General features: G+C 41.7%; 2 protein-coding genes across 5 annotated transcripts in view; one reads left to right on the top strand and one right to left on the bottom strand.

The window, feature by feature from the left end:
- CEP95 (centrosomal protein 95) overlaps window positions 1-6,733 on the bottom strand; it is a 40,211-nt gene extending 33,478 nt beyond the window's left edge. The window contains exons 1-4 of one of the 4 annotated variants that reach the window (XM_014848000.3): window positions 6,294-6,733; window positions 4,688-4,816; window positions 3,429-3,536; window positions 589-699 (exon numbers count right to left, since the gene is read on the bottom strand). In XM_014848000.3, coding sequence (XP_014703486.3) covers window positions 589-699; window positions 3,429-3,536; window positions 4,688-4,816; window positions 6,294-6,642 — 697 coding nt within the window. In that variant the 5' untranslated portion in view covers window positions 6,643-6,733. Of the gene's footprint in view, window positions 1-588; window positions 700-3,428; window positions 3,537-4,687; window positions 4,817-5,911 lie in introns of all 4 variants that reach the window. The other 3 variants (XM_070482064.1, XM_014847999.3, XM_044745629.2) reach the window with 3 other exon arrangements.
- Window positions 6,734-6,987: 254 nt separating this feature from the next.
- Window positions 6,988-13,924, top strand: DDX5 (DEAD-box helicase 5). The gene is made up of 13 exons (XM_014847995.3): window positions 6,988-7,372; window positions 8,589-8,754; window positions 9,117-9,213; window positions 9,307-9,440; window positions 9,559-9,624; window positions 9,905-10,046; window positions 10,130-10,290; window positions 10,384-10,556; window positions 10,939-11,049; window positions 11,295-11,356; window positions 11,452-11,511; window positions 12,781-13,005; window positions 13,220-13,924. The coding sequence occupies exons 1-13, from the start codon at window positions 7,329-7,331 to the stop codon at window positions 13,621-13,623; spliced, it is 1,845 nt and encodes a 614-aa protein (XP_014703481.1). The 5' UTR covers window positions 6,988-7,328; the 3' UTR covers window positions 13,624-13,924.
- The last annotated feature ends 2,466 nt before the right edge of the window (window positions 13,925-16,390 follow it).

Genomic DNA, 16,390 nt, shown 5'->3' with positions numbered 1-16,390 from the left:
CTCTTACACACTGCTGATCCAGTTTAAACAATCATAACCTTCTTGGAAAACAATATGGCAATTTGATCTTTATAATAATTATCATTAAAAAACATAAAACCAAAATTTCACACAATAAATTGTTATAGTTTGGGGACTGGGTTACTCAAAGAGTAAAATAAAAAATATTCATGCTGTCACAAACCTAAGTGTATGTTGAAGACAGAAACTCACCAATTCTTCCTGCTGATGCCTCAGCAACATTCAAATTTATAAAAAAAAGTCAGTTCTGACATAGGCAATTTTGGAGTAAGGAATTTCATTCAATAATAGGAAAGTAAGTAATTTTATCCAGAATCTAGCTTTCTACTATAGATTAGCTTTAAATTTATAAGCAGCATCCAAGTTGACAAAAGAAATGACAAAAGTCTAGGATAGAGTTTTCAACCATTTGGAACAGTAAGAATTGAAACAATTTACACTTAAATTTATCAGATTTACTGTACTGGTGATTCTAATCCCTATGAAGAAAATTAGGCAGAAAGAGAAAAGGCAAAAAGGGACATGACAAAGAATATAAACCACACCAAATTCTATTCTTAAACTTACTTTTCTCATGAGATGTTTCACTGAGGTGTTCTGTGAGATAATCCAGCAACCCATCAAATATTTCTAGGAGATTCTTAATAGATTCCTTATCTCCTTTCACTATATTTTCTCCTGAACACAGAATACAGAGCTATTAAAAAATTTAACCAAGAAATTGAAAGCCTCATAATTTTGAAATGGATATACCACTGTGAAAACAGTGTTCAAGATACAAGGATTATAAACTAACCCAGGAGAAACAATGATATTATAAATATTAAAAACATCAATTTTGTCATGCCTGATTATATCTGAAGAGACACAGTGGATAGTCTGAATATGGTATTTGAGAATTCACTGGCATCTTCCTTCCTTTATCAAGAAGCAAAATAAGTGGACTTAACAAAACATCCTAAGATTTATACCAAGATATAAAGCAGCTAAGTACAACTTTATTAGGCTGATGAAAAAAAATGGCAGGAGAGAATACTGTTTCAGATGATAGTGGTTTGTTCTGAAGATGATAGCAGTCGAGTAACAGAAAAACAAAACAAACTTGTTGGGCTATGTTCATCAGGAATTCCTGATTTTTTCCATTTGTTAATTTGTACTCACCTTGCATAGATCATACCGTTTTTTTTTTTAATTAAAAATCATCCATGGCTCACTGCATATAAAACCCTTTTTAATCTCACCTCACCCTCAACTTCTCCAGCCTCATCGCCCACCACATCCACTTTATACAGAGAAGTTAATCTTTAAACAGTCCCTAGCATAATACCTGGCATAGATTTTTAATAATGTAAAAACAGATTTTTAATAAATGTTAAGTTGAAATATTGACAAGAAATGGGCTGGCAAAAGCATGGAAACTTGACATATTTAATGTCACCTAAAATGGACTCCAATCAACATCAGGTATGGACAGATCTTAACTCTTGAGACACTAGGGGTGTCCTCGGGGAGATCACACCTGGCAGTTCAAAAGTTCAAACCAGTATAGGAGAGGCAGAGTGGAAATTGATATTTGAGAGAAACTAGTCATTTGTAACTTCAGTCATGATGCAAAATAAACCTAAACCAGAAATTTGATGTTTTACAATACTACTAGTAAGATGGACAATGTTTGACAGTTCTTTTCTCTTTAAAACAACTAAACAGAAACCTTGTTTTTAAGCCCTTCGTCTTTCTGGCTTAACAAGGTACACAAGTATACCCCAAGGGCATATTCAAGACTTCTCAGTTTCCAGGATGGGGAGCATAATCTGGAACCCAGCTACTAAGACTGCCCGCCAGAATGCAGTGCTTCACGGGGTAGGAGAAACTACTTTAAACAGAACACAAGGAGGAAAACACTGCTTTGCAGTCTACTGGAGGAGGTAAGCAATTTTGTAACTTTTCATGGGGTGGGTGTGAGTTGTCAGGGGCAGCTCTGTATTTAAAAGTTCTATAAACAGAAACACCTGCTTATAGAAATCCTGGGATTATCCCTCAAAACGCAGTATCTCCAAACTGATTTACCACATTTACTCACCTAGAACTGCACTCAAAAACTTAAGACAAGTATTTTTGAAAAAATTTGTTCCTCTCAATATCAAATTAAGAGATGTAAATGACCTACCCTGATTAACTTTTATCTCCATCACTGTCAAAGAATAAATCAACAGTATAAACCTTCTCTTAATGATTTAAGTATAGTTTCAAGTCCCCAAGGTTCCCTCTGTTTGTTAGCTTGAAGAATTTACTGGAACAATCCTCATTTACTATCAACAAATACAGAGACTTATAAATATATTTGGTACGTTTGACTTTAGAATACAAGCATGGTACACTTTGTTGTGGGAAAATATTACAAACAATTTACAGTTTTATTTATTTTGAATAGGTAACATATTCACATGGTTCAAAATTCAAAAAGTGCAGGGGTGAGCCCAGTGGCGTAGTGGTTAAGTTCACGCACTCAGCTCCAGTGGCCCAGGGTTCGTGGGTTCAGATCCCAGGCTCCGACCTAGCACTGCTCATCAAGCCACGCTGTGGCATCCCCATAAAAGAGAGGAAGATTGGCACAGATGTTAGTTCAGCAACAATCTTCCTCAAGCAAAAAGAGGAAGATTGGCAACAGATGTTAGCTCAGGGCCACTCTTCCTCAAAAAATAGATATATAAATAAATTCAAAAAGTGCAAAAGGTATACATCTGTCTCATCTGACCCTTGTTCTGCAGCCCTGAAGTTCCCCTTATTGAGAACAATCAGTATTACAGGTTTCTTGCATATGCTTCTAAAAAGTTCTTCTGTATGCAATCAGCTGTATATATATTCTCCCTACCTTTGTTTTTACAAATAGTAGCATACTCTGCACATTATCATTGTAACCTGCACCACATTTTTCTCACACAATATATATATTGGAGACTGTTCTACTAATATGAAACATTGTACCTAAGGAGCATCATCAATCATCTTTCACAGCTGCAGAGTAAGTTCCCTGTATGGAGTTATCATAATTTATTTAACCTGTCCCTAATAATGAACATTTAGCTGTTTCTAATTTTTAGCTACTACGAACAAGCAGCATGGTAGCTTTAAAATAAAAAAGAACAACAACAAAACATATGTCAAACTACCAGCTAGGATACTTTCATCTCAGACCCAGATCTATCACAAACTCAATGTTTGACTCTTCTGGAAAAGCTCCCAAGGATGGCTGCCTTAGCTACACCAATCAGTTGTCTTGGCTCAGTCTTGCCAGTTGGTCTATTTCACAAGCTTACTCATCTGTTAATTAAACAATGTCTAGGGCTCTACCTAACAAATTATTTTAGTAAAATGCAAAATTATCTGATGGCTAAGTATATACCAACCTGTTATGTGAGACAAGCTGACCTGCAGGTAATCCAAGGCCAGCGAATCAATTACTGCTTGTACATTGTGAGCTTCATCCTCTTGACTCCTGGGAATAGCTATGAGGTCTGTGGAAAAAAAGCTACATAATTTTGCATCTATGAGGGACCAAGTTTTCACCTATCTGTTTCTGACCAGGCTTCTGAGTAAGTTCAACTGCTACAAAAGTAAGCTCTGCCCAAACAGAACAGGCTTTAAAGTACACATAAAGTGAACAGAACCTGAATTCACACAGTAGAATCTTTTTTTTGGTTGAATATATATTGACTGAATATGGCTGAATCGTTATTCAAGCATCATATATATGAACATGCTCTACAATAAGCACCATGCTAAAGGAAGATAAAGAGGTCCCTAAATTCAAGGAGATGCTAATACTCTAATAAGGCGGACAATACATGTGGTGACACTTTAGCCCGTAACCGTTGGCTGCTTTCCATGAGAGAAAAAAACCCACAACAGGTATGAAAGTAGAGTTCTTGTATGTCCTGTTAAAGCAGCCTACTGGGAATCACTGTATAAAGGTTCAACAGGTCAGTATAGACCAGAGTGCAGAAAGATATTAACATCAACTTAAATTTGGAGTTTCTCCCCTGGTTTTGAGAAAGATGAACATTTTGGGGTAGGATGAAAAATATTTTAAAAGACTAGTCTAATAACTACATGCCTCTGAACTCTTAAGATGGTTGAGACTAGCATGAAAGATACCAGCTAGAGGCCATCCCATTATTCCAGGAAGTGATGAAGGCACTGACTCATGGTAACAGTGGGAAAGGGAGGGAGACTACACAGAGCTTACAGTACTTAATGGTTACAAACTATATAAAGAAACAGAGACAATAGAGGAATTTATGGATAAGGAGTCTGAGATATTTAGGGTAACAAACACCAATTCTTATCTATAACATTGGTTAAGTAACAGGACCCAACAAGTTTCCAAGTTCCAGTCAATTTTAGAAACTTTGAAGGTACATTTACAGAAAAGGTATGACTTTCACAAGGCATTAGGCATGATTAAACAGTGATGACCAAGGCTGTTATTATGGGTGAGTGTCGTAAGGTATTCAGTAAGGTAATGAACACAACATTTAGATAAAAATAAGAGGTAGACTAACAGAAAACTCAAGATTTTATAAATACCACAGGATCTAACTAAAGGCACTAGAAACTTCTGGCCTAAGATATAGATGATATTACTCCCACTTTTCAGTACCCTTACCTGGCACCTTTTCTCCCAAAATGGATTGATAAAAAGCAATAAAAACATTAGCATCACAATCTTCTAGTTCATGTATCCTCAGGTGTATGTGACATTTCAAAAGAAGGTTATTGGCAACAGTTACCCACTCTGTTGGGAAAGAGAAAAGATCAGCCTTAAACACCACTAGAAAAAGTCATACACATACATTTAAAAAAAACAAGCCCCACAACAACAGACATTGAACTCTGTGGAAGATAAGGAATTTGACTGTTATAGAATTTCAAAGACCCTCCTAGGCACGATTTTTGAAAAGATGTATTTAATTTCTTGGGACGATTCTCAGAGTGCCATAGTTTCAGTGTAGTCAAAACTATAATGCAAATCCACTTTCCACTGTTGTAACCGAAAATCTTGTCATTTACCGTAGTTATTTTATAAGCCATACATAGGTGTTTCCATTTAAAACATATTTACAAGTAAATGGGAATATTGTCATAAACAAGACAGTTAATGATAATCTGAGATTACTAGAAACTAATTAATGGATGTTACTTCAAATTCCCAATAACATTAGTCATGTTTTTACCCAATTATCTTGTGCAAGTCAGAATTTCTCTGGTCCCCAAACAGGCGCTGTTAAGAACTGGAGTAATGACACCAACACTACTGCACTTGTTAGTTTTAAAAATTATATTTGATGTATATGAACGAAAATGTGAGAAAAACATAAAAAGTCCCTACACTCAGAACTAGCACATTACCAACAATGTTGAATTTTCCTGTGTACCACCTCACCCCCCAGATACTGTTGGGATTAGACAAGTTATTTCAAGGGTCTCTCGACCAAAGGTAACTTAGAAAGCTTGAAACATTTGTTTGCTGAAATGATTGGTGATTAAGGGGAAAGTTCTTTTATTCCGTACTCAATATCTTCAGTATGTTCTAGAAATAAACGTGTGTATGTATATTTAAGGCACATTATCTCTTTCTCCCCAGAAACAATGTATGTATGTATACGTGTGTGTCTTCAAGGCACATTATCCCCCTCTCCCCATGGCCATTTCTGGTTGCTGACCAAACCAAGACAACTGGTTTGAACGCTGTCCCGGGAAAAGGATGAGAGCGTCCTAGACAACCAAGTCAACCCGCGTTTCAAAACCCAGTGCTAGACAAAGCCGGTAACTCTAGAGGGCAGTGATTACAAAACCACACACTATTCTACTTTGGTGGGGGCATCCACACCTCTTAAGAGCGCCATTCCTCAAAAGCTCAATACAGATGCAGGTACGGCCTCGGTCCCCACAATGCAAGAGCAGAGAGCACACTGACAGGGGCTCGATTCCGGGGAAGAGGCTGTCTGACGGCCCTTTCTGCAGCCAGAATGCGTGCATGCTACGGTCCTCGCCGCAGGGCCCTTCTCTCCCCCACCCCAAAATCGCGCTCGGCGGCGAAGAGACCCTACGCACGGACACCGCCGTCCTCGACGGGGTGTCTGTCATGAGCCCCGCCAGCAGGCCAGTCCTAGTTGAGGCCGGCTCGAGACCTCAAGATAAAATGGGCAGGGAAGTTCGGGGACTTGGACGAGGACAGTCCACACACACCGCTTCTCCAGGCCGAGACTCACCAGCCTCTGACCGGGCCATGTCCTGGAGGCAGGTCGCCACCGTACTCCTAGCCGGGCGCGCGGTGGACGGTGTCCTGCAAGGGCCGCACGGCGCAGACACAGCGCTGAAAGCAGGAGGAACGAAGCGAAAGCGCAGGGAAAGAGGAGTGAAGGAGGGAGGGACGTTAAGCCGGCCTCTCGCTGCTGATTGGTCATCGAAGGAGCACTTCCTTTCGCAGCACGCGCCCAGACGGCGGTTTGCGGACTCTAGATACCATTCTCCGCGACAAGAGCCCGCTAAGGGATTCTCAGGTGGGCGGGTCTGACAGCTCGGGTCACCCGGCAGCCCTGGCCGGTCTCCCCGGGGCATTAGCACGGCACTTCCGGTGAGCTATTTCATTTTGTATTCCTCCGCCGACGCCAACTGGGGAAGTAGTGCGGTCCGCTCACCCGGTGGGAGGGGTCAGCCACGCGACAATGCCAGGCTCCGCCTTCCCGTCTCCTCGTTTGGTTATGGCCGTGAGGGCTCTTTGGGGACGTAAATATTTCCAAGTGGGCTGGCCATTTTATCCCTTGGGCTGGACCAGGAAAAGGGCAGGGTGGCTGCCTTGAGGTGCGGACAGACAAGAAAAAGATGCAGTCAAGAGAGTGCGGGCTAAGGCCTCCCAGTGGTGGGTGGGCCCAGCCATAAAAGGGGCGAAAAACGGGCGCCTCTGAGGGAGGGGCCCCAGGGGAGGAGCGAGAACATGGCGGATTCCGGAACGCCGGCGGGCGTTGCGGCCTCTGCGCAGGGGCGGGGTGATTAGGTCATAGAGCGGCTCCCAGCATTCTCTGCGGCGGGGGAGGCGGTCCAGGCTATAAAACCGGCTGCCGGGACGCGGCCGGCACCTCATTCATTTCCACCGGTTTCTTGCCGAGCAGCGCCGGCGCCTGTCATCGCCGGTTCTCCGCCGCTGTCGCCCCCGCAAGGCTTCGTCGTCGCCGAAGCCAGCTCCAGCGACTTGTCGCACCCGTTTCTCTCCACTTCGTTCCCCGCCAACCGCAACCATTGACGCCATGTCGGGTTATTCGAGTGACCGAGACCGCGGCCGGGATCGAGGGTGAGTGTGGGACCTGACCTGTCAGGCCCGGCGGGTGGGGGATGGGAGGCCGGCGAGGGTGGCGGCGGGTAGGGGGCGGGGGTGGGAACTATTTCCCAGCCCATCCTTGGGTTTCCTCAATCGAAGGTTTGCGCCATTTTGACATTTGTCCAAAACTGGCCAGAAGAGGTGCCTGTTAACGGCCGTCGGGCTCTCCTTTTGTTTGCGAGGGGGCATCAGGGCCTCGGCGATTTAGCCGCTTTCGGGAGAATTCGGAGGATCGTATTTCGAGGGGAGGCAGGCGCGACGCTTCGAGGCGGTCGAAGTCGCCGCTGTTAGGTGTAAGCTTTCGGGAGGTGTTTGAGGGGCCCCCGGGATTCGGCGGGAGCCCAGGGGGCCGCCTCCGAAGCATTGGATGCGGCGGGGGCAGGAGGGTGGCCGGCGCCGCGGGAATCGGCCATGTGGCTGAGCCGCGGGTACAAAATGCCGGCGTCGGACATGGCGGCGGCGCCTTTGTTACCCCGCCCGGCGGAGGAGCTCAAAATGGCAGCGTCGAGAAAATGTGGCGCAGAGAGAAATGCGAGACAAAGGGGGAAGCGCCGCCCCAGCGGGATCGCCGCCCGGCCGACTCCGCCCGGCCCGGGACTCCTCCCCTGGTAGTCGCCAGCTCCTCCTTCTCTTTTTCTCGCGTTATATAATTTTGCTACCGTGCTCCGGAGGCCCTCCCCGGGATCCCCCGGCTCGATTAGCTTGTTTAAGTGTCCCCGAGACCACCCTCCTTGTTCTGCTCTGACTGCCTGTGCTGTCCCGTTATCCGTTTAAAACCAAAGCTCCTTTGCTTGAAACAGCTGATAAATAACATCGCTGTTAAGCTCCTCCTTTCTTGTATTGTTCCTCTCCCAGATATTTAATTCCCAAGCTCGTGGGAAAGACTAGTAGCCGCGAGCTGTTGTCTGTCCTTGTAATCTGAACAACTGGCGTTTGGGCAGCCCATTTCCGACCTGATAAATCCCGGCCTGTTGACTTGGCTTCAGGAGCGTGTACTTGGGACCACGGGAAATGAAAGAGGCACGATGCTGATTGTGGCTTTTGAGAGAATGACCATCACTAAGGGCAGTGCTAAGTCACACACATCCAAAAGTCATTCATCGAGCTTTAGTGTGTGCCAGGGGATGTTAAGTCTATGCATAAACTTCTATGTAGATGTTTGAAAATACAACTGTTTTTTACATTTCAGGTTTGGTGCACCTCGATTTGGAGGAAGTAGGGCAGGGCCCCTATCTGGAAAGAAGTTTGGAAACCCTGGGGAGAAACTAGTTAAAAAGAAGTGGAACCTTGATGAGCTGCCCAAATTTGAGAAGAATTTTTATCAAGAACACCCTGATTTGGCTAGGCGCACAGCAGTGAGTACTTTCATGTGGCTTCATCAGGCTATAACTCAGTAATGACTTGAAGTAAATGAACATTTGACCAGAAGGTTTCGCAAATGACCAAGTTGTGGGAAAGTCATGCTTTTTGACTTCATATAGTTGGGGAAGAGGTGTTACTCTTTTGGAAACAGGTGGCTTTGAGTTTTTCTACTTAGAATAGTTGAGTGTAACACGATAGGGGGTTCTTGGGCTGTATACGGTTTTCATATGTGGATCCAGATTTTAAATGGCAACAAAGTAGCTAATGAATTATAAATTTAGGAGTCTATTGGTTGAATTTTTAATTAGGGTAGGTTGTCATGATACTTAATAGATTATTGTAACTTGTTTTGTAGCAAGAGGTGGAGACATACAGAAGAAGCAAGGAAATTACAGTTAGAGGTCACAACTGCCCAAAGCCAGTTCTGAATTTTTATGAAGCAAACTTCCCTGGTAAGTGCTACTTTTGTTTCTCCTCTCTCTCTTTTTTTATTCCTCACTTTCTGTTGGCATTACTAATTTTTACTAAATTGTTGCTAATTACAGCAAACGTTATGGATGTTATTGCAAGGCAGAACTTTACTGAACCCACTGCTATTCAAGCTCAGGGATGGCCAGTAGCTCTAAGTGGATTGGATATGGTTGGAGTAGCACAAACTGGATCTGGAAAAACATTGTCTGTAAGTTTGGGAGAACTTTTGAGTTAACTCTGTTATGTGCTGGAGAAAATGGATTGGGCATAAAAAGAAACCAGAAGTATATTAATATTGCCTTTGTTGTTTGCTCCCCCCTAAATAGTATTTGCTGCCTGCCATTGTCCACATCAATCATCAGCCATTCTTAGAGAGAGGTGATGGGCCAATTGTAAGTATATATGTAATTTTTCCTGATTTTTGGCTGGAAGTGTAATTTAGAGATTTGTAAGTGTAATTTAGAGATTTGTAGATTCTATAGCAAAAGATGTAGTTTGTGATGATTTTGTGGAGAGACACTAGTTATTTTACTCAATTTGACTAGAGACAAAGCTGCTTTGGGTATTGGACAGCAAAATAATATGCCAGCGTGAACTAATGTATTAGCAGTTTAAAACTGGGATCCAGATCTCTGCTAAAAGCTCCTCTGCTTTCTGTTCCTCTTTTCTTAGTGCTTGGTGCTGGCACCAACCCGGGAACTGGCCCAACAGGTACAGCAAGTAGCTGCTGAATACTGTAGAGCATGTCGCTTGAAGTCCACTTGCATCTATGGTGGTGCTCCCAAGGGACCACAGATACGTGATTTGGAGAGAGGCATGTAACAAAAAAGGTTCTATTTGTGACTGATGGTGCTAAAAGTTTTGGATGTTTTAGTTAATTTGTATGTTTAATTGAAGGTGTGGAGATCTGTATTGCAACACCTGGAAGACTGATTGACTTTTTAGAGTGTGGGAAAACCAATCTGAGAAGAACCACCTACCTTGTCCTTGATGAAGCAGATAGAATGCTTGATATGGGCTTTGAACCCCAAATAAGGAAGATTGTGGATCAAATAAGAGTAAGTGCCCTTAAGTACGTTCTTTCTTCAAGCTTAGCTCTCAATTCCTTCTTAGAATACAGTACTTTTATTTTTTTATCCAAAATTTTTTAGCCTGATAGGCAGACCCTAATGTGGAGTGCAACTTGGCCTAAAGAAGTAAGACAGCTTGCTGAAGATTTCCTGAAAGACTACATTCATATAAACATTGGTGCACTGGAACTGAGCGCAAACCACAACATTCTTCAGATTGTGGATGTGTGTCATGATGTAGAAAAGGATGAAAAGTAAGTTTTTTATTAAATCTTAAGTACAAAAACAATTTTGCTATACAAATTGGGGAGGCACTGCTTCTTGGGTTATCTTAAAAGTGACTTTCAGTTGGGTGGAACCTGAATACGTTCTTGAAAATTACAGTCAATTCTTCTGAAACTTGTCTTGGAAGACAATTGGTTATCACCATATTTATAGCATTCCTACGAGAAAAGGAACTTGTGTCCTGTGGTTTATTTAAGAACCAAGGGTAAGAATTGCTTGGTAAACGGTTAAGCAGGTGTTTCCTTTTTGACTTACAAACACATAATTTGAATTTAGTGTTTCACTGACCATAAATGCACGGCCATAACCGTGGACTTCTTTTAAAATACATAATTTTTTCATTCTTTCAAGACTCATTCGTCTAATGGAAGAGATCATGAGTGAGAAGGAGAATAAAACCATTGTTTTTGTTGAAACCAAAAGACGATGTGATGAACTTACTAGAAAAATGAGGAGAGATGGGTATGTAGACTTCCCCCATTGAAGCACATGCATTAGAGCTGAGTTTAGAGGAAGGAAAAACTAAGATCAGGAGTAATGGATTTGAGTTTCATGGGTAGAAATCACCTGATAGTATAAGTAAACTTGTTACATAGATTATTTCAGGAGAAATCAAAGGGATCTGTGACCAAAAATGGTTAAGCACCAGACTAAAGTCTATCAAATTTTAAGTGTGAGCTTACTAATAGAATTTTTTTGTAATTTAGGTGGCCCGCCATGGGTATCCATGGTGACAAAAGTCAACAGGAACGTGACTGGGTTCTAAATGGTAAGCATTTCAAATGGAGATTCCCCCGCACACCCCCACCCCAAAGCCTAGAATTTCACTCTCTTTGGTGATGACATATATGCCCTCTTTTGCAGAGTTCAAACATGGAAAAGCTCCTATTCTGATTGCTACAGATGTGGCCTCCAGAGGGCTAGGTTAGTACAAACTCGAATTCATGGCTTGGTTTCCCAGAAGATCTCCATATAATTTTTTTAAAGAAAGTTTATTGCTTTCTTTAACCTCTGCATTTTTTCTAAGTTTTTTTCATATAAAGGTGCAGTCTTTGTGGCAAGGCCTAGGCATGACAATCGGAGGACTCGAGGGGGATGGAGGACTAGTGATCGGCTGGCTGCTTCCAGTCGAGTAGAGAGGTGAAAAGCTGAAAGTGTGCCAGTAATCTTCAAAAGGCAGAACATACCACCCTCTGCCCCGTAAACTGTTCTCTCCGGGGGAAAAAAATGGAAGTTACCCTCACAGTTCACTGCCGTGGTATTCCTTCTGTCCCATGCTTTGCATGACTGCCATGGTACAGCATTGTTTCAAACTGTTGACTGTGATCTGTGGGTCTTTGAGTTTCAGTGAGTTTGCTGAAATGTCGAAGAAATATTTCCAAACTTCAATGTTCAATGAAATTTTTGTTCAAGTTTGAAATGGAGAGAGCAGCTTTAAAAGGTACTAAGCCTTTTACAAATTGGTGAGTACTGGCACATGAGATCTAGAGCCAGGAGCAACTTCTCACACTTAGTCAGTGGGAAAAGAAAGCAGTGCTTTGAAAGTTCCTCCCTCACCTACACAGTAGTCGTCATGTCGAGACCTGCCAGAGAGAGACACATTCTCAAGTGAATCCTGGCTTCTTGGAAGCGCTTGCCTAGACGAGACACAGTGCATAAAAACAACTTTTGGGGGACAGGTATGTTTTTCTTGCAGCTGCGGTTGTAAGGTCTTGGCAAGACAAGCAGTGTGGCCAGAATTTTGAACTTCTGATGAGTGTGTAATGCAAAGGACCGTGTACATTTTTGTTTAAAGGTCCTCAAAATGAGCACATGAAGAGGTTGCTGTGAACCTTTAAGTGGCCCTACTGCGCAGAAGCATTCAGATGTCACTTGATGATCTGTAAGGGGACTTGCTGATTGGGGAATGTGTTAGGGAATACACATCTCTTTGATATCAGGCCCTGTCACTGGGTGGGTAATGAGACATAGGGATGACTTGTGCTATTTTTTTTTTTACCCCACCCCCCCCACCTCCCCTTTCTTTCAACCTCAATGGTATTCCTACAGGGAATGGATAACCATTTTAACTGTATTTTTTGCAGCCCGTACCTTCTTGGGAATACAATTGTCTAACTTTTTATTTTTGGTCTGGCTGTTGTGGTGTGCAAAACTCCGTACATTGCTATTTTGCCACACTGCAACACCTTACAGATGTGGAAGATGTGAAATTTGTCATCAATTATGACTACCCTAACTCCTCAGAGGATTATATTCATCGAATTGGAAGAACTGCTCGCAGTACCAAAACAGGCACAGCATACACTTTCTTTACACCTAATAACATAAAGCAAGTGAGCGACCTTATCTCTGTGCTTCGTGAAGCTAATCAAGCAATTAATCCCAAGTTGCTTCAGTTGGTCGAAGACAGAGGTTCAGGTAAGATCAGCCTTCAAGAAGAAATGTCGGTGGTTTGGGGTCACATAATGGTCTACAAATCCATTTAGATAGGATTAGCACGTGAGTAAAATCTTCACTGTGAAGCTAAGTTGAGAAAACATGTATGTTGAATAGAGCTACCTGATTCCTGTTGTATTTGTAATGAATTGTGCCATAGAAATAATCAGTTTGCAATTTTCTTTTTTCTTAACAGGTCGTTCCAGGGGTAGAGGCGGCATGAAGGATGACCGTCGGGACAGATATTCTGCAGGCAAAAGGGGTGGATTTAATACCTTTAGAGACAGGGAAAATTATGACAGAGGTTACTCTAGTCTGCTTAAGAGAGATTTTGGGGCAAAAACTCAGAATGGTGTTTACAGTGCTGCAAATTACGCCAATGGGAGCTTTGGAAGTAATTTTGTGTCTGCTGGTATACAGACCAGTTTTAGGACTGGTAACCCGACAGGGACTTACCAGAACGGTTATGATAGTACTCAGCAATATGGAAGTAATGTTCCAAATATGCACAATGGTATGAACCAACAGGCATATGCATATCCTGCTACTGCAGCTGCACCTATGATTGGTTATCCAATGCCAACAGGATATTCTCAATAAGACTTCAGAAGTATATGTAAATGTCTGTTTTTCATAATTGCTCTTTATATTGTGTTATCAGACAAGATAGTTATTTAAGAAACATGGGAAATGCAGAAATGACTGCAGTGCAGCAGTAATTATGGTGCACTTTTTCGCTATTTAAGTTGAATATTTCTCTACATTCCTGAAACAATTTTTAGGTTTTTTTTGTACTAGAAAATGCAGGCAGTGTTTTCACAAAAGTAAATGTACAGTGATTTGAAATACAATAAATGAAGGCAGTGCATGGCCTTCCAATAAAAAATATTTGAAGACTGAATTAAGTGGAAATTGTACTTTATTTTACTTACATAATGTCATGTAAAAGTTTGCTTAGATGGTCTGTTTTTTTAATTATAAAAACTAAATTGCTCCTTTCCATAATTTAGTTTTGGGAAGTGGGGAGATCAGAAGACTCTTCTTAAAATGATCTCTATTCATATTGCAAGAATTAAAATGGGATTGATTTAGATAAATTTATAATTCTAGGCTAAATTGCATAAAGGCTTTCTGTTAGTACCTCCCAACATCAGGTGAGTCATTTAATTTATCTATTAGCAGAATGGTGAAATGAAATACTGAAATAGGCAGTAGTTGACTGTATAGCCCCGCCTTCAACTTAGTGTGAGAACAACACAGATGACTTTGTTCCTTTTGCAAAACTTAACAGTTTGAAAAGCTCCAAATAATTTGCTTTTTCAAAAGAGATATTCGTGCTCTTGGCTGTATTGTGAATTACTGAAATGTCAAACCAAGCTAAAAAACTATCGACCTTTTAAGGTGGTTGGCCAAGAGCTAAGTTTGAATTGGTTTCCAGTGTTCTTAGTGCAGGTTATATATAGATTCTAGTCTTCACAGGCTCTTAATGTAGTCACACTGGGAGTCATGAATATTTTTCCAGTAATTCAAGGACCTCTAGAGGATTTCAGACTGTAAGGTTTATTCATATTCAGGCAAACACAGGAAAAAAACCTCATCAAAATTAACAGTTAACCAAGAGGAAGCAATGTAACTAAAAGCACAGTGACTGTAGTACAAGTGATCTTGTTAGGGTTAACATGGGTGGTTTATTCCTAGAAAGATCCAGGGGGTAGCTTTAGATCTAACTGCGGCTCACCAACATTTGTAATCCTTTATTTCAATAATGGTTAGAAGTAGGTCTGAATATCTTCCCAGAGAGTGGTATAAATGTTTAGTTCTTTTTTGCCAGGAGAGGAGAGGTCTTTATGAGACTTCATTTAAATTCTGATTATTAAACTGAGGCTTTAATTGATGTTAATGCCTTATCTATAAAATGTAAAACAATCTAGAATTTGCTTGGGGGGGTTGGGGAGTGGTATTTCTAGGACTAATACATTGAAAACTGATTCAGCCTCTAGTAACTGAACAGTTTTCAATAGCATGGTTAGTCAAATTCATTATGACTTTTAACTTACAAGAAGCTTTTGGGGTAGGTTGGAGTATTTATTACATATTTTACTGTTTAATGTCTAACGTTGGCCTTTAATTTGTAAACATTTATTGAAATGATTGTGGGGCTGTGGAAAACATTTACCTATTTACCTTTGAAGTAAGTTTTAAAAGACAGTCCACTTTTTAGCATGTGTGTTGTGTCCAGCCTGTGGTTGTCTTAACTAATAAATGTGATTTTTCTCCCCATTCTCTCTTTTATTTATTTGCGTATAGGCCTCTCCCCTGGTGTGTTTTTCCTGAGTATGGAAAACACAACATGTTAATAATGCCCAGCTTTGCAGTTTGATTAATATAATTGCTTTCCAACACCACTGTTTTCATTCTCTAATTTTCTTTTTACAAACTCGAGCACGTCTTTGTATAGAATGATTTTCTGAGCCTATCTTACAACACCTTACACATGATGAAAAATTTTAACTGTTCTTGTGCTACGTTTGCTCAATTGCTAAGCTTTTGCCCTCATTTCATAAACTGCTCCTCCTCGGTAGTCTAGTGGAATCTAGTACCTTGTTCCTTTCACCTGGAGTGATTTTTCAAGGTTTCTGTAAGCATTATGAAGGAAGTTAGAAGTAAGGAATCATGGGCTTTGGAATCAACGGTTTTCCTCAGTCTGAGCTTCACCACTTTTTCACTATTTGGCCTATTTCCTTAAGGGTTCCAGGTGTTAAAATAGAGATTGCAAGGTCGCAAGCCTGCTAGGTAATCGTAGATCTCTGTTTTAAATAGTCACAAGGTTTACTGCGTGTTTGATAAACCTTTAGAAGGGCCCCTTATATGCTAGTGGTTTGTGCCTGCACATTCGCTTTTGCCCCTCCTTGCGGTTGGTTTCCAGGGTTCCCAGGTGATGTGCTGACGGAGGACTGTCCTTCGAGAACCACTCCGAGGTGTGAAGGGACTGTACCCCCTCCCTCGCACGGCCCAGCTGCACTCCCAGGAGGACTGCCCTGGGGGTAGGCATGCTAGCGGCAGCATTTGCCTAGCGTTGCAACAAAGGCCTTGGTCTCTAAGCCACCACAGAGGGACTAAAAATGGGAACCAAAGTTTATTTTCGTGACCGTTTTTAAGATTGAGAAAAGGGGTCTTTAGATGATGATTTGGGGAACACCGAAGTAGTTTTATGTCCGATTTGCAAAGAAAACTGCTAAGGAAAGTAAAGCTGACTCAACAGTGGCTGTAGCACGATGGTGAAAAGTAGGTAGGAATGCCATCCGGGCCGATGAGGTCAGATAAAAAGAACAGCCAATTAGAGGGTATCGGGCTTGATTGAGGCGAG

The sequence above is a fragment of the Equus asinus genome, chromosome 13, assembly GCF_041296235.1.
Source record: "Equus asinus isolate D_3611 breed Donkey chromosome 13, EquAss-T2T_v2, whole genome shotgun sequence".
NCBI lineage: Eukaryota > Metazoa > Chordata > Mammalia > Perissodactyla > Equidae > Equus > Equus asinus.
The sequence above is the reverse complement of the archived record's forward strand: the minus strand, read 5'-3'. Positions and strand labels throughout refer to the sequence as shown.